At 45.5% G+C, this 19,752-nt stretch overlaps 2 protein-coding genes across 2 annotated transcripts in view; one reads left to right on the plus strand and one right to left on the minus strand.

Annotated features, from left to right (window-relative positions):
- Nucleotides 1-1,085: 1,085 nt before the first annotated feature.
- On the minus strand, nucleotides 1,086-14,941 carry LOC307247811 (high affinity cGMP-specific 3',5'-cyclic phosphodiesterase 9A-like). Its single transcript, XM_080023932.1, has 14 exons — nucleotides 14,828-14,941; nucleotides 13,936-14,085; nucleotides 13,491-13,536; nucleotides 12,686-12,788; nucleotides 12,456-12,595; nucleotides 11,857-11,916; nucleotides 11,104-11,281; nucleotides 8,384-8,506; nucleotides 7,198-7,290; nucleotides 6,654-6,721; nucleotides 6,428-6,530; nucleotides 5,473-5,577; nucleotides 4,739-4,885; nucleotides 1,086-1,291 (listed from the first exon to the last, which is right to left on the minus strand). The coding sequence occupies exons 1-14, from the start codon at nucleotides 14,913-14,915 to the stop codon at nucleotides 1,199-1,201; spliced, it is 1,497 nt and encodes a 498-aa protein (XP_079880058.1). The 5' UTR covers nucleotides 14,916-14,941; the 3' UTR covers nucleotides 1,086-1,198.
- Nucleotides 14,942-17,408: 2,467 nt separating this feature from the next.
- Nucleotides 17,409-19,752, plus strand: part of LOC307227568 (CLIP-associating protein 1-like) — a gene marked incomplete at its 5' end in the record, with an annotated part of 69,339 nt that continues 66,995 nt past the window's right edge. The window contains one exon of the mRNA XM_079996932.1: nucleotides 17,409-17,603. Within this exon, the coding sequence (XP_079853058.1) occupies nucleotides 17,409-17,603 (195 nt within the window). The remainder of the gene's footprint in view (nucleotides 17,604-19,752) is intronic.

A 19,752-nucleotide genomic window follows, 5' to 3' on the forward strand; every position in this document is an offset into this window, starting at 1 on the left:
AGTTGATCTACTTTCTAGTTTATCGAAAGACAAAATGAGTACAGTAAACTTGTTCTTGCACTCTTTTTGCAACTTTTTTCGTTCGTCTGCAAGTTGTGACTTCTTAAGGCGGAAACTTTTGCAATTTACCAAGATCAAATATCGAATAAAGATGGTTTAAACTAAATACGTTTTTATTTTTGAAATGATGTACTGCATGCATATGAGGTACACAGGTTTTTGTACATTACAGGACACACATTTTAATGTGAAAAGAACCCCTAACCCTGTCCGAGTTGGAAGCATCATCTGTGCACGTAACGGATCTTAAAAAGCGACCGAAATAGCGAAAGGAAGCCATAGATACTACCAGGCCATTTGCAAACCCCGACTGTTATATCACGATCAATTTGAGCAATTAGCGAATAAAATATTAAATCAAATGAATAGATGTATTTATTAAATACTGATCGTAGCTTTAAATAACCCAAAGCACATTTTAATATTGGCCTCATCTTTATTGAGTAGTAAAATCATACAATCACAAAACTTAAGTGCCAACAGCTTGCTGAGTGAGACTAAATTAAAACATTTAAAAAATATATGCTTTTTAAGCCATCACAAAACTATTATAGAAATCTTTCACAATATGTGCAACACAGCATGAGAGGAGTTTCAATCAGCAATAAATAATGGATTGTGAACAATTTCAACAAAGAAATGTATATCTCCTGTGATTGTATTTTTCCCACTTTTTCCAGCCTCTTATCTCCCCGCTAAAGGTAAAGGCGGTGATACAATGCTCTAGACTACAGGCCTAACCAAAAACAGTCTCAGAAAGGGATCCTTGGAATGGTGAGTATTTTAAGATGTTTACACAAGAACATGTTCTAAAAATGCAGCGGTGTCCACCCAGCGGTCGATCGAGTCGAAGGAGATTAGAAACTGTCGTAGCAACATCAACAGACATCTTTTTTTTTTTCTATGTCTTTCGATTGTGAATTATTTTTCTCAACTGTTATCTCCCAACTTGTAAGTACAGCTACAAAACTCTTAACATTATCTCATGACAAATAATTCGAGAGAATGTGGCTCTCTGATGTCTGTCTGTGGGCAATGGACTTTTGATTTTGAATGACAGAAAATAAGGTGTTTTATTTTGTTTATTTTTTGGAGGGGTGGGGGATGGGGGGATTAGGACATTCTGATCCCCCCCTGATCAGGGAGTGGCCCTTCCTCCTTCTGCTTGGGCCGCTTTCTCCAGGTCTGAGTAGTACTCCAAGGCGCTCCGCACGGGCTCCAGAATGTGTTGCTAAACAAGGAGGTTCTGAATGATTAATACACTCCTAGATTAGGTCAATTTGACAAAATTATTTATATGTAAACACTGATCAGCCGCAACATTAAAACCACTGACAGGTGAAGTGAATAACATTGATCATCTGGTTCCAATGGCACCTGTCAATGGGTGTGGTATATAAGGCAGCAAGTGAACAGTCAGTTCTTGAAGTTGATGTGTGGGAAGCAGGAAAAATGGGCGTGGTCAGGATCTGAGCCACTTTGACAAAACCGCATTGTGATGCTGGACAACTGAGTCAGAGCATCTCCAAAACCACAGGTCTTGTGGGGTGTTCCTGGTATGCAGTGGTTAGTACCTACCAAAGGTGCTCCAAGGAAGGACACCGCGTGAACCAGCAACAGGGTCATGGGCGCACATGGGCTCATTGACGCATGTGGGGAGTGAAGTCAAGTCCATCTGGCCAATCTCACAGAAGAACTACTGTAGAACAAATTGCTGAAAAAGTGAATGGTGCTATGATAGAAAGGTGTCAGAACACAGTGCACCGCAGACCATGAACAATCTCCCGGCCCGCACCGCTAGCTGGGTAAAATGCCACCGTCCAGCCTCCCTCCAAGCCGCCATAGCCCTTGCGGAGGACCACGCGGAGGCCTACGCCCACACGAGAGCCTACAGCACCGGACCAGAGGGGCCCACTGAGGGACCTGCGCCGGGACTCGACGAGGAACTCGACGAGGGACCAGCCGATACCAGCACCGCGGACCTGGCGGCCATCACCAGCCTCCCTTCCGGAACCCCAGTGAGGGCCCACCTCGCGTCCCTTCACCCGCCAGAGGAGGGAGACCACCGCCTATCCCGATCAAACCCTCCCGAGCCTTCCTGAGCGGCGCGGCCTCGGAACCACCGAGAGTTGGGCAGGCGCCTGGGCAGGTATGCTGGCGATGCGGGAAACCTGACCACGACTTCCAGGACTGCCCAATGATGGAGGTCGGCCAGGTGGTTTGGGTTGCCGGTTCGCCGGATCCCTCCCCCGGTCGAGATGGGACCTACCGTGTGCCGGTAAGGTTACAAGGGGGTAGACATCAGGCTTTGCTGGACTCGGGCTAGCAGACATTGATTCAGCAACACTTAGTTCGACCCGGGGCTTTAGTAGAGGCATCTTGGGTGGATATTTGGTGTGTGCATGGGGATATTCACACTTACAGTGCGGCTTCTATAGTGCGGCTCGAAATTCGCTACAAGGGAAAAAAGCATATGGTCAAGGCTGTGGTTAGTTCCCGCCTGTCGCACCCCCTGATTTTGGGTACAAATTGGCCAGGTTTCGATGTTCTAATGAAAGAAACGGGGGGTGCGCTCACGGTCTGTAGGCATATGTGAGTGTTGCGCAGCGCACAGCGATGCGATGGTCGCACCGGCGGAGGTCACCAGAGCAGAGGATGGGGAGCCCCGGGTGGGAACTTCCCCGGAACCCTCAGTCCATCCCATGGAGGATTTTCCTCTGGAACAATCGGGGGACATATGCTTCGCGGGGCCTTTGAGCGGGTAGCTAAAATTGATGGTGTGTTTGTGTGTCCAGAGGCTGTGCTCAGTCACCTGTATTTTGCGGTAATTAGGGATAGATTATATCGAGTGAACCGTGACACTCAGTCAGGAGAAGAAGTAACCCAATTGTTGGTCCCTAAAATCCGTCGGGATTTAGTCTTCCAGGCGGCTCATTATAACCCGATGGCCGGTCAACTAGGACACAAAAACAATCGAGCGGATAATGGCCTGTTTCTACTGGCCGGGCATCTGGGCGGACGTGCGGTGTCGCTGTGCTACCTGTCCCGAGTGTCAGCGGGTGAATCCACAAGCTATTCCCAGAGCGCCGTTGAGCCCCCTCCCCATAGTAGAGTGTCAAAGTTCGATGCCTACCCGATGCCCCGCGTCGACGAGCTTCTCGACCGGTTAGGTACGGCTCGATTTTTTACGACGCTGGATTTAACCAAGGGCTACTGGCAGATTCCCTTGTCCCAGCAGTCCAAGAAGAAATCGGCCTTCTCCACTCTGCAAGGCCTTTACCAATTCGGAGGGCTTCTGTTCGGGTTGTTTGGTGCGTCCGCGACCCTTTAGAGACTCATGGACCGTGTCCTGCGCCCGCATGCAGCATTTGCTGCTGCATATTTAGACAATGTCATTATTCATAGCGATACGGGGAGCGGCATATGCAGCACGTGGGTGCAGTGCTAGCGTCCCTGAGGCACGCGGGGCTCACCGCCAACCTTAAGAAGTGCACGTTTGGTCAGAGGGAGGTACGGTATTTGGGGTGCCACTTGGGGGGGGCTGCTCTGACCGCAGGTAGATAAGACCGCCGCAGTCGCGAACATGCCCAGACCTAAGACTAAGAAGGAGGTAAAGCAGTTTTTGGGCCTGGCCGGATACTATAGGAGGTTTGTGCCGGAATTTGCGGCACTGTCCAGCCCCTTGACTGAATTGACTCAAAAAGGTGCTCCAGATCCAGTCCAGTGGTCAGAGCCGTGCCAGCAGGCATTTGTTAAATTAAAGGCAGCTCTCTGTGGGGAGCCTGTACTGCATACCCCTAACTTTGCTCTTCCTTTCTGTCTGCAGACGGACGCGTCGGACAGGGGGCTTGGAGCCATTCTGTCCCAGGAGGTCGAGGGTGTGGACGAGGTACAGCACCGTAGAAAAAGAGTGTTTAGCAATAAAGTGGGCGGTCACCACCCTCCGCTATTATCTCCTGGGTAAGGCCTTCACCCTCTGTTTGGACCACGCCCCACTACAATGGCTCCACCGCATGAAAGACACCAACGCACGGATCACCCGGTGGTATCTGGCCCTACAACCCTTCAACTTCCAGGTAATTCACAGGCCGGGTGCCCAGATGGTCGTAGCGGACTTCCTCTCCCGCTCTGGGGGGTGTGGGGGGAGTCGGTTGTCCGCCGGACAGCGCCTGGCCTAAGTGCAACGGTCGGGGTATGTGGTGGACCAAGGCCCATCCCGGGGCCACTCAGCTGCCCTCTGCTGATTAGGCTGATCCCCAAAAACAGGAAGGTGTGTGTGTGTGTGTGTGTGTGTGTGTGTGTGTGTGTGTGTGTGTCCCCCGCAGGAGGATGGGTGTGTAGGCAAACCAGCAGGAGGGACACGAACCAGCACAGACAGCTGGAGATACCTGGTCACCCAGAACTATTTATATATATATATATATGGGCCTGCGAGCCCGCAGTTTCTTTTTCGGCCAACGAGCCACCTTCTGTTCAAGAGACTTGTGAATAAACACGCCAACTGGTGCTGTTTCGCCTCCGCCTGCCTCCTCTTCCTCATTCCCTGGCTCTGAACCAGAACGATCGTTCACAGTAATATACAGTACTATACAGTTACTGGAACCAGCTATTTAAAAAATACATCTTGGGTTAAGCTGAGTTCTAAAAGCCTAATTGTAATCTGACCGTGTGAGAGTACCTCCAGACAGGGGAAGAGTTTTGTGAGCTCCACGAAAAGCGGCATAAGAACAAAGCGGATGAAGTTGGTCTGGGAGGACGGCTTGGACACCTTGTCTCTGTCCATGAAAGGGGTGACGGGCAGACCCTTCAGCTTCTCCGTGTCACTCTGAAATCACAGCGGGGGGGAGGAGGAAGTCCAGATGCAAAACAAACGTATAATGAGGGGCGGGGGGTAGTTAGATAAACGGGGGTTAAACTAAGTTATGAGGAGAGAACTTTGTCCATGAATGTGATACAGCTATTATTTATAGCTGGTAATATAAAATGGACGTAATAGATTTTCGTAACACGTATCGATTTTGTGTTTAAGTATTTGTATGAAAGGGATAATGTGTCATAATTGCAAACTACTGAATCCAGGTCGAGAAGTTGTTACCCATGACAACGGTCATTATTAACAGACAGCGGCGATTATTCAGAAATAATGGACCGATCAGATCTGTTACTGATCAATGAAAATAGACTATTTCACTGAGCCATTTAATTATTTTGGGGGTCTGTGTGATGTAATACCAATGGGGCAAACACCACAATGTTGTAATCACCATTTTCTCATGATCTCAAAATCACAAGGAACTGTCTGGTCCAAACGTGTCGCGTGATCCCTCACCCCTCAAACATTTGAAATACTTCTACCTCATGAAATTCTAACCCATCACCATGTGTTGCCGTCATCCCGATGCGACACCTGACCTGGTTGAAGAACTCCTGGAGCAGGCAGTCCAGCCAGGGTTCAGCCACGGCCATGGGCCTCGCCTCATTGGAGATGTCGCTCACCTTCATCGTGATCTTCATCAGCTGCAAAAAACACAACCGCCGGCAAATTACTCGGCAGGTAGAGTACGATGCCCGGTGACGGAGGTCTGTGGAGTACTCAAAAATAACACTTACCTACTAGTAAGGGACGTATCAGAAACCAGGTACATTTACTTATACTAGGAACTTGTTCTGGTGAGGTTTGGTGCGTTACACTGCAGGCCATCAGTATTCAAAAAAAAAAGAACAGTCCGAAATAATGGAGAATAAAAATAATAATAAAATTAAAGATAATAAAAAGAAAAATGAACAATTGTCAAATATAAACATATAAAATAGCCCAAATACAACAAGAAAAATGCAAAACAGTAATATAAGCTGTAGTAAGATATATGAAAATATACAGACTGATGACTCAAATAACATTACTTACCTTTTTTTTTTTTACGATATACTTTATACAATGATACTATAGGATATAATGATGTGACTTCAATTAAATGCTAGGATATGGATATTTCCGAGGTGGACGTCCCTCATAACACTCCGCCTACATGCTAATGCTAACAATTAGCTAATGGCGACGCTACATAGAAACTATAATGGAAGACTCGACGACATGAATGGGGATATGTCCAATTACATATTAATAACACTAAATAGCTTATAGTCATATGGAGGGTGAAGTTTGTTTTGTAAGACGAAATGTTACTGCAGTGTTCGCATAGCAATTTCTTTTCTCAGCAGAAGCCCTTAAACTAGGCATACTAGTTGTAAAATAATTTGAAATCAATATTCAATCTGTGGATCCATCCGTTTTGACTTAAGCAGCCGGAAATTTAATGCGACCGGCGACGCCGGAACAACACCGGCCGACAAGAGCAGAAATTACCACTTCCTTATGATCATTGTTCTTGAAGTCAAATGCCGGCAGCACTACTTTGAACTTGTGGAGGATCTCGTTGTGCTTCGTCATGTCTGTGGCCAGGATGCATCTGGACACAGGAGAGAAGAGAAAATAAGAGAAGGAGCCGACTGCACAGCTACAACACCAAGAGCGTTTAAAAAAAAAAAAAAAAAAAAAAAAAAAAAAAAGTCGCACCGAGTTGCGGTCTTACTTGATCATTCCGCCGCGTATCTGTTTGTACTGCTCGCTGGTCACGTTCTTTAAGATGTTGCACTCTGGCTGCAGGAGAACACGTGGCGTTATTAGATCCGGAGACATTCCGGGGTTCAAATCGCCGCCGTTAAAGACGACTCCCATCACCAAGTTATTGTTTGTTTTTGTCCCCGGTCTGGACCCGGAGGCTTGGTGGGCCTGGAGATGAGGTGAGCCTTATCTACGACTACTAAGTGAGTGGGCTGTAGCCTCAGTCATAACATTATTACTCTTACTTTTACCCCTGTACAGTATGTCTCTCTTGTTCGGTGAGGGAGACTGTGACTGCGTTACCGTGTTGTCTGCTAGTAAAGGACCCGCGACCCAGTTTTGGATCGGCACCCACCAGTTTAGAACTGCTCCTTCACGGGTTTCCTGCCCATATACGGCCTTGACGCTTCTTGCGTTTGTCTTTGAGTAGTTGAAAAAAAAATTCTGACCACAGTACATGGAAGGAATCTCGATGAATGGACATTTTGTTTTTTTTACAACACGTGGTTTACCTTGGAGAGGATCCCGAAGGCGATGGCGCAGTGGTGGTTTTCTAAAGGCGAGATGTCGTTGTAGCGAAGAGCTAAGTCAGTCTGAGCGTTGATCTGCAACGGGACAATTCGTAGAAAGAAATCAACTCCTGGTTATATCGGCAACACTACACCTATTATTACAGTTTAGACTTTATTGAAATATACAGTATACTGATCGAGCAGAAGCCATTCATGATTGTACACATACATATATAATCAAACCACATTCTTTTAAGTTAGTGCAAACTTAGTGTGAAACTTTACAGACTTTACAGTGAATTGAAAATCAAATAAAATTATATTGGCTGGATTTATTCATCCCCGGAGGGAAATTGTGGTGTTACAGCAACACATAGCTGAAATAGAAAATGTAAACAAAAATGTAAAATTCTAAAAAAAAAAAAAAAGTAGTAAAGTGGAAGTATGTGGCGCCGTCAAGTTGTCAGACAGAACCTACAAGATGAGGCCTTTCCAAATATGTGTCACCTTTGAAGCAACTTCAACTGTTTTGGACAGCTCTGAGCATGTACTTTTAGGGAGGTGGTAATGTTAACAGAAGGTGCCACTTAAAATGGCCTCACATAATTCGGGACCTTGCAAATTATATTTGCAAATTCAGACAACGCAGGTATATTCCCAGATGAAATTAGACCAAAGTAACATATGCATTTCGTTTTTCACCCATAAATTTTAGGTTTTCAATAATAAAACTACTTTACCCATGAGGCAATTGCATCAAGACGCTTAACAAAATGGTGCACAATTGTAGTTTTTGTATTTTCTAGGATAAGGGTTAATGTTAGGGTTTGAAATGTTAAATAGATGCTCAAATATTACGCAGTGTATATAATAATTTGTTTTTGCTCCTTTAGAAGCTACAAGTCTGTATGATATCAACCCTGTTTTAAGAAAACCATGTTTTATTGGCAATGTTGTGGAGACGTACTACACTACCCATAATCCTATGTGTAACAGCTCGCGGTTACCATGGAAATGTTTACCGCACTGGCTGATGGGTACACAGGCACGCAAAAGCTGACATTCATATCCAGTTACGCTGACATTTGTATCCAGTTAAATTGTATCTATTATTTATATTCATACTGAGGGTATGACCTTATATCCCTATTCTAAAACAGAAGTTTATTACTGTGGTATTGCAGACCTGGTAGACATTGTTGTAACCTGGGTGGTCCAGATCGTGGCAAAGAGCGGATGTCAGCATGATTAGAAGGTCGATTCTATCCAACTTACTCCTGAGATCTGTCAGCCAGATGAGCCCATACATCTGCAACAGAGTAATGTACAAATGTACAGTAAAGTAAAAGGTTATAACAAATACACATACACAATTTACATTTGTTTGACCCCTTTTACTTATTATGAACATACAACGAATTCCACTTCGTTTTTCACAATTGTTTACACACATTTTTTGAATCTTCGCCTCATTTTCTCAAAACTCGAAACACAAAACCATAAAGAAAAACAAAACAAACAGCAAAAACAAACACTACATTCAAAATGTTTGTCTTTCCAAAATGTTTTTTTTGCATCAAACTAACATGCCATCATATGAGTATACTGAACCACACTGATTTGCTCAACACAAAACACTACTAATATCCCTTTTGCATTTTCAGTATAAACTGTAGCTGGTTGTAAAAGATTTGTGTACACACACATACACACACACACACACACACACACTTTTATTTACAGTATTTCAAAAATACAGCATTTTAGAACACTTGTGTTTCGTATGTCACACACATCCTGCCCCCTATTTTGGTCTGGCCAGAGCACCTCATCTACATCACAAGCGATGTTGTCCCTGGCTTAACAGCGGCGAAAGAATCTCCTGGAGTGACAGATCCAGCCACCGAAAGCCCCCACATCAACTTCACCACATGCGTCCTCCATTGCTTGGAGAAGAGCCATGCGTGCAAGGGAATGGCAGCCATACATGTTCCATCGCCATGCCAAAAAAACTCTTCAATTGGGTTTAAGGATGGGGAATATGATAATACTTATAATAAATTGTGGGTGGTCGATGAACCAGTTGTGGACCAGAGCAGCTTTGTTGGAAACTGGGCATCTCTGGTCCACCCTTCTGCTCAGCGGGAATGAGTATGCCGTGTAGTGTGTCCAGTAATGTGAGGAGAAGCGCGGTGTTGTAGGGACGGATGTTGGCATGGTGATAGAGGACACCTTGCTGGCTAACATCTGTGCACATGGTGATATTCCCTCCACGCTGTCCTGGGACATTCACAATGGCACGGTGGCTAATAATGTTCCCCGTGCCCTTCTTTCGGCTAGGTTAAAGCCAGTCTCACCAATGAAAAATATAAGGCTGCTGAATCGCAGCGGCTTCCAGCTCCAAGACTCCCTGGAACAGACGACACAATTACAGGTACTCCTGACTTAATGACCGAGTTCCGTTCCTAGGACCAGATCGTCAAGCCAATTGGTCGATAAGCGAGGACCCGTGATAAGAGTAGAGCAGTAGAGCAGGTTGTCTGGTGGATCACAAGACTGCCAGCTCGATCCCCAGCTGGCAGCATGCTGAAGTGTCCTTGAGCAAGACACCTAACCCCCCCCAACCGCTCCCTAGGCGCCGCCACGTGGATTGCAACCAAATGCCCCCGGATATGTCAAATACTAGGATGGTTGAATGCAAACAACCAATTTCCCCACTGGGATGAATAAAGTATACTTTATTATTATTATTATTCATAGCGCTGTTCTTTAACCCTTTCTAAGTTTCGTTCAAATGGCACCCTGTCGACCTGGTTTGTCCGGATTCGGTTGCGCTGTATTATACGCTCCAATGTAGACAAGCCCACCTGGTGAATGTTATTAAATATTGTGTTGTCTGCAATCATGTGGTTCTGGATTTCTCGCAGTCTAATGGTTCTGTTTGCCACCACTACGTTCACGATAGTGGTCTCCCGCTCCGGCGCGAACAGCCGGCGTCTTTCACCACGGCCTGGTTCGGTTCTGCGGATCTAAAGATCCAAAAATATGATCGGTTACGGTAAGCTAAAATAATTTATTTTTATTCATATAAAGTGACATTACTGTAACATCGGCCAACAATCACTTAGTAACATAGACCTACTGATACGTTGAACTGCAGTATACTGCAGTATACACACATGAAGAGCAGTAGCGTAGGCCAGATAGTGGCTAACTTACCAGTTCTCATTTCCCAACGTACCGGTGATAGATGCAACTGTGCGGCGGCTCAGGTTGGGCTCAACTCTCTGGCCAGCCTCCCTCCGGCTCGATCCATGGCCGAGCGCGCGGTCAACCAATACGGCCCTGATCTCACCTGAGACTGAAACTGTCCTTCCTCGTCTTCCTCTACCTCTCACTCTCGCTCCTTGACTCCTGGCTCTCGCTTCGTCGTTGATCTCCATTTTCCTCCGAAACAGGAGAACTGATCCGCGGCCGTTTTACCGTATAGCACTGAGCTCTGATTTCCTAAGTGAACAATTAAGCGTCTGTGAGGAGTGGGTGTTGCCAGTTGGTAAAAAGCTCGGCATTGTGATTTGGCGTCGCTTTCCGAAGGAACGCAAGAGATTTTTAGTTTTGAATGTTGCGCCTGATGTAGAGAGCTGTGTGTGGCGTTTTGCAAAGAGTGTGATTCAGAATTGAAAACCGAGCCTAAAGTGGAAATCGTGCTTGCAATTGTGCAGACTCTGTTTAGGGATTTGGTACATGAGTTTCGGGTTTCAGTGGTTGCGTTTCAAGTTCCAACTTTAGTGCGTAAACAATCGTGGAAAAACTGTAATGAATCCCTGTTGGAACACAACTAGTACACGTGAAACATCTCCCAAGCTTCCAGTTGATTTTTGGGGGGTTGTGTGCGACTGAATTTACCATCTGAGTGACGCAGAAGCAGTGCTGGAAGTTGTGGAAGGGAATGTTGTTGTAGTGGCGGTAGACCTCGAACAGGAAGTTCTGCAGGACTTCCGGCTCGATGTGGAACGCCGTGAGGAAGTCCAGGTCACTGTACATCACCTGCAGCAGCACCATCATCTCTGCCTCCTCCCACTGCCTGGCGACACCGGGGTTTAAGGGAGTTTTTTCACAAGGGTGTGTGTGTGTGTGTGTGTGTGTGTGTGTGTGTGTGTGTGTGTGTGTGTGTGTGTGTGTGTGTGTGTGTGTGTGTGTGTGTGCGCGTGTGTCTGTGTGTGTGTGTGTGCGCGCACCAGTCACGCATGCCCTTACAGGTGTGACAGCATCTGTGATATATCATATCTCATAATCAAAAAATAATAATAAGCATTTGTACAACAACATTTGTACTTGAATACTTTCAAGTAATTCTGATCATTGTTCTAAATTCAGTCAGCGGTTCAGTTTGTACAGTTGTTTACATTTACTCCAAAGTTTCATTTAGGTCCGAAGCTTCCTCTGTGTATGTTTGCTCTGTACAGTTATGTTTTTTGGTTTTTTTTAGGCCTGCCATAATTTTATTTAATTGTGCAACAGTTCATATTTCAGCTTTATATTGCCTTTAATTTTTCAAAACGTCCGGTTTATTTATCTATTTATCTAACGTGTGAGTGCCAGCATAAGCTTCCGGCGTTTCTGCGTGGATGCTGGAGCCCGACTCGCACGCAGACTCACCAGTTGTCGAAAAGAGGAGTTTTGAGGTATTCTCTGACGTCCTCGTTCACCTGCAGGGAGCTACGGCGGCACACACATGACACGGCGTTTTGAAACAGCCTTCCTTTTTTTTTTTCTAAACAAGTGACAATCCGCTTCCACAACCAAGATGATTATTTATTAATCTCAAAACTATTCATCGGAATCCACACTAAAAATCTGTATTCTCTGCAAGGTCTGCATTCCTAATCATTACATTTAAGATCATTGTAAATAACATTCTTGATTAGGATACGGGAGCACTGGGTACAATTTCTTCACACAGATAATCATCTCAACAACGTAGAACATAGATCAGTATAGAAATATGAACAAATTCAATTGATTCTTTCCTTGAATTGGCACCGGCTCCAAATAATAACTTTCAAGTAAGTCCGATTATTATTCTAAATTCAGTCAGCGACTCAGTTCGTACGGTTGTTTACATTTACGCCGACGTTTAATTTAAGTACGACGCTTCCTCGCTATTTAATGAAAGGCGGTAACGTTTAATGAAGCAGATATTCCAGCAATCAACAGTCACGTCGTCGCCGACGTCCGTCTAAGTGAGACGGGGTCACCTCATGTGGAGAAACATCCTGCGGACTTGCTCGTGCTCCACCCCTACGGTCTCTTCTGCCTTGGTGGATTTTGGGTGAACCCCGTCCCGCCTGTCGCTCTGGTCCTTAAAAAGGCCCATCCATCTCAGGTGCTCCACGTTCTACAGGGAGAAAAAAAAAAAAAAACGTAACCGATCCTCGTTCTTTTGAGCGTGCCGCAAAGCGCGTCTGCCGTCCCGGGCCCGGCTTACTTCAAGCTTCCTCTTAAATGACTCCACTTGGCTCTTGAGTTGGTAAACGATATCTGGTGTTTTCTCCGCATCCTCCAGCGCCTTGCTTTCAAGGTGTTTCAACCTGGAAAAAGAGAGAGGTGTGACATGTGAGGACCGGCCCTTTTGAAGTTGTTTGAGGATCGCTGTCGAATGTATGTAAGTTATATGTAAGTTTCCTGCAGAATCCTGTGCTGTCGATGCTGTATTCCCAACAGCTCCACCTGTACCCCTCCCATACCCGCTTTGTACTGTAATACCTGATGGACAAAGTATATGGCAATAACATATGTTCAATAACAGTGGTATCACACTGTGCATACTGTAATAATAAGTACATAATAATTCATATTTAGAATTTATACATACATAAGAATAATCACATTTAGTAAATTTTTATATATATAATCAACTATTTATGTTTGCATATTCTATTTATATATATTTGAAAATGTACTTTTATTTTCATTCAATTTTTCATTAGATTTGTAGTCCGCTTTTTTGGGTTTTTTTTTTACTCAATTTTATTTTATTATTATTTTTATTCTCCAATTTTTCCGGACTGTTACGCTTTTTATTTTCTTTATGCTGATAGTCTGCGCACCAAACCTCACCGGAACAAGTCCTAGGATATGTAAATGTGCCTGGCGGAATAAACTGTTTCTGATTGTGATTTCTCTGATTCTGAGTGTTTGAAGGGGGCGTTTCATGTTGAAATTGAACCTGGACCATGGAACATTGGACAAGCACGTGGATAAGGATCCCTTCTGGCTCCCCCTCTGCTCACCGGTTTTCCATGCCGCACAGCTCGGCCGGCAGTGCCGGACCTGTATCTGCACCAAAAAGACGAAAACAATAGTTCAATGAACACGCTCAGGTTTTTATTTTTATTTCATACCCAAAACCACTTTTGAAGTGACCAGCACACTCGGATGAAAATATATCCCCACCGCTTCAGGTGACTGCGAAAGAAAGAAGACATGTTGACGAAAAGAATGGTAAAGACACGGATAAACAACAGGATGATAGAAAAAAAAAAAAGTTCCGATTTGAATGGAATTCTGGCATTTGCAGCGTAATCTACCCAACAGAGACATAGTTATGGATTGCTGCTTTAAACCAATTTATAATGCATACTTCGCATATCGGAGACGATCTAATCTTAATCAAAAATCGAAAATCTCAAAATCGAAATCTAATCTAAAACGGCGTGGGTTAAGACGGAGCCTCACTTTGAAGATCTGAAGCCACCACCTCAAGCTTGTAACAGGAGTTTGAGTCGTTGACCGCCAGTCTGGGGGAGATGTTCACCATGTGACCTTTGGTGTTGTACATCTTCAAGATGTCATGGGGGCCGGCCTCGGCTGCAGCTCGGAACAGATCTGGGGGCAGAGATTGTTTTGTTGGGTCCTTCGGTTCTGGCCGCGATGAAGGGGCGGCTGCAAACGTAGACTTGCAAAACAGACTCCAAAGTCAAACACGCGATGAAATGTCACGCGTGTGACCGTTTCGACGACGCACTGAACCTCGGCCGAGTCCTGCAAATCCCCCAGATTTCTGCCGTTGGCAGCAGAGCGACTCCACTGGGGGTTAAACGAGGGTTGGGTAAATTGCGCAATAAAAAAAATGTGAAACAACTCCAGGATTACTTTTTTCAAAAGCACTTGTTTATTTTCACGGGCCCTCGAAAGGGCAAGAGCCCCATACGGTGCCGAGGAGCCATTAAGTGTGACCTGATGACAGACAGGAGGAAGCCCTGTGGTTAAGCCGTCAAACCACACGCAAGTGCAAGGACACGAGGGTGTGTTTACTTGTGTAAAGTAAAGAAGCGAACGGGATGGCAGGAATTATTACTGTGCAATATCTATACCCCAAAGACACAGCGGGCGCCTTTCTCTCCCCCAAAAAAGTCTGCGCCAGATCCACGGTCTTTGGACTTGAGTTGATATGACTCTGCAGACAATGATCCACACGCTGTGGAACGTTCGCGTCGTGCGTTTTCAAAAGTTTCCAAAGGCAAAGGTCGAGGGGGCTCTCCGACGACCACCCAGGTTGAACGTGGCTTCGGCTCGTCGTCTTAACGCAGGGTTGAATAAACCGTAACGGCCGACGCTCCTCCTTTACCTTTCACGTCCGTCAGGGAGCAGTCGGGGCGAAACTCTGCCTGCTCCAGCCTTCCGTTGACCACGAAATAGATGACTTTGGTGGTCATCCTGGGGGGCTTTGGAGCTGGAAACGGGTGGCCCGGTGTCGCGGTTTAAGCGCCTTCCCCCACGAAGGCACCTGCGGGTGACAGGGAGCCCACCCGCCCGCCCGCCCCCCGACGCTCTCACGGCCGCACCGCGGGGCTCGCTCAACAGATGTCGCTGTTCCTCGAAGCGGGACGAGGGAGGGGGGGGGGCGCCGCGTCCGGTGACGAAAGGTTCGACCGTCTATTCCGATTCGGTTCCTGGCCACTCGGTAAAAGTGTGGGGGGGGGGGGGGGTCGTAAAAGAATTTGGCTCCGGTTCTTTTTGGCGGATTGCAAACGCGTACGTCAGTCAAAATCCAAAAAGCGGTCATGCCCGACTACAATTTTCGCCCACGTGGCGTTTGTCAAGCCCGCGAACCGAACCGGCCATTTCATTTTATTTGTATTGTATTTTATTCTATATATATTTTTTTTATCTTATTCTATAAGTATTCAACTCACTGTACTACGTTTCAGGAGTCAGTTAGTCGGTCTATTAGAAAGGAATTCGTATCTTTTATTTCTTTTTTTTCCTGGGACATATTGTGTGCTATCACCGGGTGCGTTGCATTACATTTCACTGCATGCATGTATGAAAGTATGTACATGTATGAAAGTATGTATATGTATGTGACAAATAAAAAATCTTGAATCTTGAATCTTGAATCTTGACTCCAGGCGGCCGACTTGTTTTGCAGGACCCGTACGCTGCGAACGGGTCGTTCGCGGGACTCGCGTCGCCACGCTACGGCGAGCCGAGCGGGACAAAGTGGGGTTTTTTTTATCGGCAAGTTATGCGAGAGGCTTTTGTGGCGATTCGTGAGTAATTTGAATGACTTTTTTTTTTTTTCCCTTGTGTGTGTGTGTGTGTGTGTGTGTGTCCGCCAGACCATTAAACTGTGCGGCCCGGAGAACCGCTCCCTTCCCCGCGGCAACGACGGCCACCGAGACGACATCCGATCGCAGGTAAGAAGATTATGGGCCTGTGTGAAAAGTCTCAAGTTAACTATAACCCTGTTAGCTCTGATAGCTAACGCGGCTGGTTAGCTAACGGTGGGTGCTGCTGCTGGTAAGCTAGGCATCGCACAACAACCGTTCCAACGTTCACCTTGTGGCGTTCAACGTTTTAACGTCCCGGGGTTTTCCAACTTCCCTGTAACTTCGCCCCTTTAAAGACTTGGGGGCCCGTTATGTTGTTCCATGATGGTGAAAAGTATCGAACTAGTTTTTTTTTGTGGTTGTATGAGATTCAAGGTTTGTATCCGTTACACTAAAAACAAAGTAGGAACAATAAAAAAAGTGATATATACATACACATACACACACAAAATATATATACACATACACACACAAAAAAAAAATATATATATATACACACACACAAAATATATATATATATATATATATATATTAAAGTGTGTGTGTGTGTGTGTGAAAAAGATAAATATATATTTACCACAAAGTATAAGAAACCTAACATAAGAAGAAAATGCATGTGTCTGTCTGTGTATGTATGTACAGGGGTGTTATCCGCGGATTGTGTCATGTGCAGCATACGCACCATGATGCATCATTGTACATATCTGTAAATATAAATATACAGGCTACATATACTGTATATTGAAGAATGGATTAATTAGTGTCCGTGGGAAACGGGTAGGTCCCCGGCCATGTCACAGTCTTATCATTAATGCAGTTTACCACAGTTTATAAATTAAAACTTACTGTCTTAAATGATTTGTTTCAGTTTCAAACATTACACCTTAAAAGTCATCACAGCGTCTTATATTTAAGTCTCATTTGATTGCATTTATGCATGTATTTATGCATATATTTGTTTTTTGTCATTGTTTTGTTTGTTCAGCATGAGCCAATATTTCTGATGTTTGAAAGCCTTAAGCCCACCGCTGAGTCCAATTCTTACTTTCCTGCTAGACTTGCCTGTCCTATGTGAACCTAATTCACTTTATACTTACCTGTCAAACGCAGCAAACCGCAATGGAGTAGTAGTTGTAAGTTATAAAAATGTTATCACTAAAATTGCCGGCTAATGTGTAGTACGTACCTGTAATGAGAGCCGAGTCGTCCAAAAGACAAGTCTCCTCTTTGATACTGTTATCTACATGTACGACTGTTGTTGTTGTTGTTGTTTGGTTTCAGACTGCTCATTTTTCCCCGCTCTGTTTGATCCTCAGACGGCTGAACAATAAAAACGCTGGAGAATGACGACCAATGCCGCCTACAAGCCCCCTGAGCAAGATGCCCTGCTTGTATTGTCAACTGTTTTAGATCAAGCCTCCTGTTAAGCTTATTAACTGGCACAGACTTGTGACCAAAGGACGCTCCGGTCCTCACCAGAGGTCTCGTTGCCTCCGTGGAAGGGGGGCCGCCCGGAAGTTTGTTCTGCGTCCGTTTGGTGTCGGGGGCGATTTTTTGCGCATCTGCTGAGGACTTGGCTCTCAGCCCGATCAACCGATGGAGGTCACCATGGATCACTGCCTCGAGCAGGTGATGCAGAAGGACCTGGGGAAGAGGCTCCAGACGGGTCAGGACATCGTCGACTACATCTCGGACGAGGAGAGGACTCCGACTTTGGAACAGGACCAGACTCTGCTGGACAGGATAGTGGACGGAGTTGCCAGCTCCTGGGTCAACTCCAGCCATTTTAAGGTGAGCGGAGGGTTTTTTTTTAAATTGTTTTTTTATTTGTTGGCGTCCTCAGGCTGTCTGAAAACGCCTTGTTTGCTTAGTGAATGGGATGGGATGGAAATATCTGGCCCGAATGAGATGGGGGGGGGGGGGGGGAATGGGCATTCCTGAAAGTGTGCCCACTTTGTGTTTCCTGTGCAGCCAGAGTGATGATGAATGCACTCTAGCTTATTTTGTGACTTTTGAACTTGTGGGCCTCTCAGTTTGTGAACGGTCCAGAATCCAGATCTCGGCGTGACGAGTCTCCTCTGTTCCTCAGAGCGTCGCGTTTCGTTATTTTCCCTGCCCCGTCGGTAGAGCTTTAGAATCTGAACGACTTCTTGATTGCAATAATCATTTTGCACAGTCTCTACTGATGGCTTACAGTGTCTGGGTGTCGGAATCAATTTCAAAGGAATCCCACCGTGGTTTACAGTGTGATGTCTAGGGGTTCAACTGGGGGATGTTTGTTTGGGTGTGGTCTTTCGCTCTGTGGCATTTGTTACCTCATGCGGTGGGCGGGTGCTGATGGAGACTTGTAGGCAATTGCACCAGCGAAGGACGGGACGAATGCAGGCTTGGCAGACAGGGTGCGTGCGTGCGCACACCACCATTAAGTGGTTATTATTTAGAAGGAGGGGGGTGAGTGTGCTTCCGTCTTATTACCGGGGATACAATCCTATGAGTTCAGATCCTGCGAAACGCACCGAAAATATATTCTTGAATACAGTCAATCAAGGCGTTTGTTGACTGTATTCAGATCTGAAGCTCACCGAAGAGACTTGATGTGTATCAGAGCCGATAGGGAACGCGGTCTAGCGAGCAGAAGCACACTTGGCCGATTTCTCCGGCCCTAACTCGACACACACACACACACACACACGCACGCACGCACGTCGCAACAGCTAATGGCGTGGCTGCTTCCCGTACTGCCCTGGAAACGCCGGCCCTTTCCAGTTCCCTGTTGTGTCTCGGGGGCGGTAATGAGGACGTGGATCCCATGCGACGCTGCGTCTTAATTTACCCCCGCCATTAGCACAGATAGCCGGGCCCTGGAGAGGCGTCCTCCGCTGTCCGCCTGCCACTCCATCGGGTGGCGGGTGGGCGAGTCACAGAGAGAGTTGCCGGGAGATCAGCGATGTAGCTCGGGAGTCAGAGTGGAGTAGTGTATCTTTGTTTAGATAATGAGGAATTTTTAGTTGTGCACCAGGGCCATAGAGAGAACAGATAGTAGGAATGTGCAGATTTTTTTACTTCAGAGTTCATGTACTCCTGTTGTATATATGTAGGTGCCATTACTTAGTACCTATGTACTTTTATATTAAATTTCAGTTCCAGTGATATACAGTAATCTGTTTATTTTGTTTATTTACTTTAAGCAAATTCGGATTAAAATAATTTAACTGCCACGGACTTCAAAAATGGTACAAACTTGTGTTTCAGCATAACTGAACTTGTTAATCACTGCGTTTTTCAGTATTCTTTCTTTCTTTTCTTTCTTTCTTTCTTTCTTTCTTTTACGAGTATGTGAGCATCTATAATAAGTGGAATGTGGCTGCCTGTTACAGTTGACCTGTTGTGCTATCTTTTAAAATTTGGTTCAAATTAGATTGGGTGCCTCTGTATTGTCCCCGTTGGTGAAATTGCAATTACACAGCAGCAAAGGTACATATACTTGTACTTGCACAGGCATATTTGATTATATTTGTACAAAACATTGAACTATTGGTACTATTGGGATGACGAAAAAGGTGCAAAAATGTTGCTACCGCACTGCGTAGTAATCTGCAGAGACACGATCGATAGAACTGAAGGAAGTTATTTTTCATTTTTATATGAGGAAAAACTATACAATGTCAGATCAACGTGCAGAATAAGAGGGTGTGTATGCGCAGGTCCAACCGCTTTAACTGCCATTAGTCTGTGTTGTCGGCACAAGGAGGGGCCTGGTGCTCGAACCGGTGTCATGTTGTACAGACAAGAGTGTGTGTGTGTGTGTGTGTGTGTGTGTGTGACGAGAGACGGGCCCCGCGGCATGCTGCAAAGATTTACACCAGAGCTAATGTGTTGTTAATTGATTGAGTAAGTAAATCAGGCCTGCCAATGCGCAATAAAGACGAGTTGGGTTTTA

The sequence above is a fragment of the Zeus faber genome, assembly GCF_960531495.2.
Source record: "Zeus faber genome assembly, chromosome: 2".
Classification (NCBI taxonomy): Eukaryota; Metazoa; Chordata; class Actinopteri; order Zeiformes; family Zeidae; genus Zeus; species Zeus faber.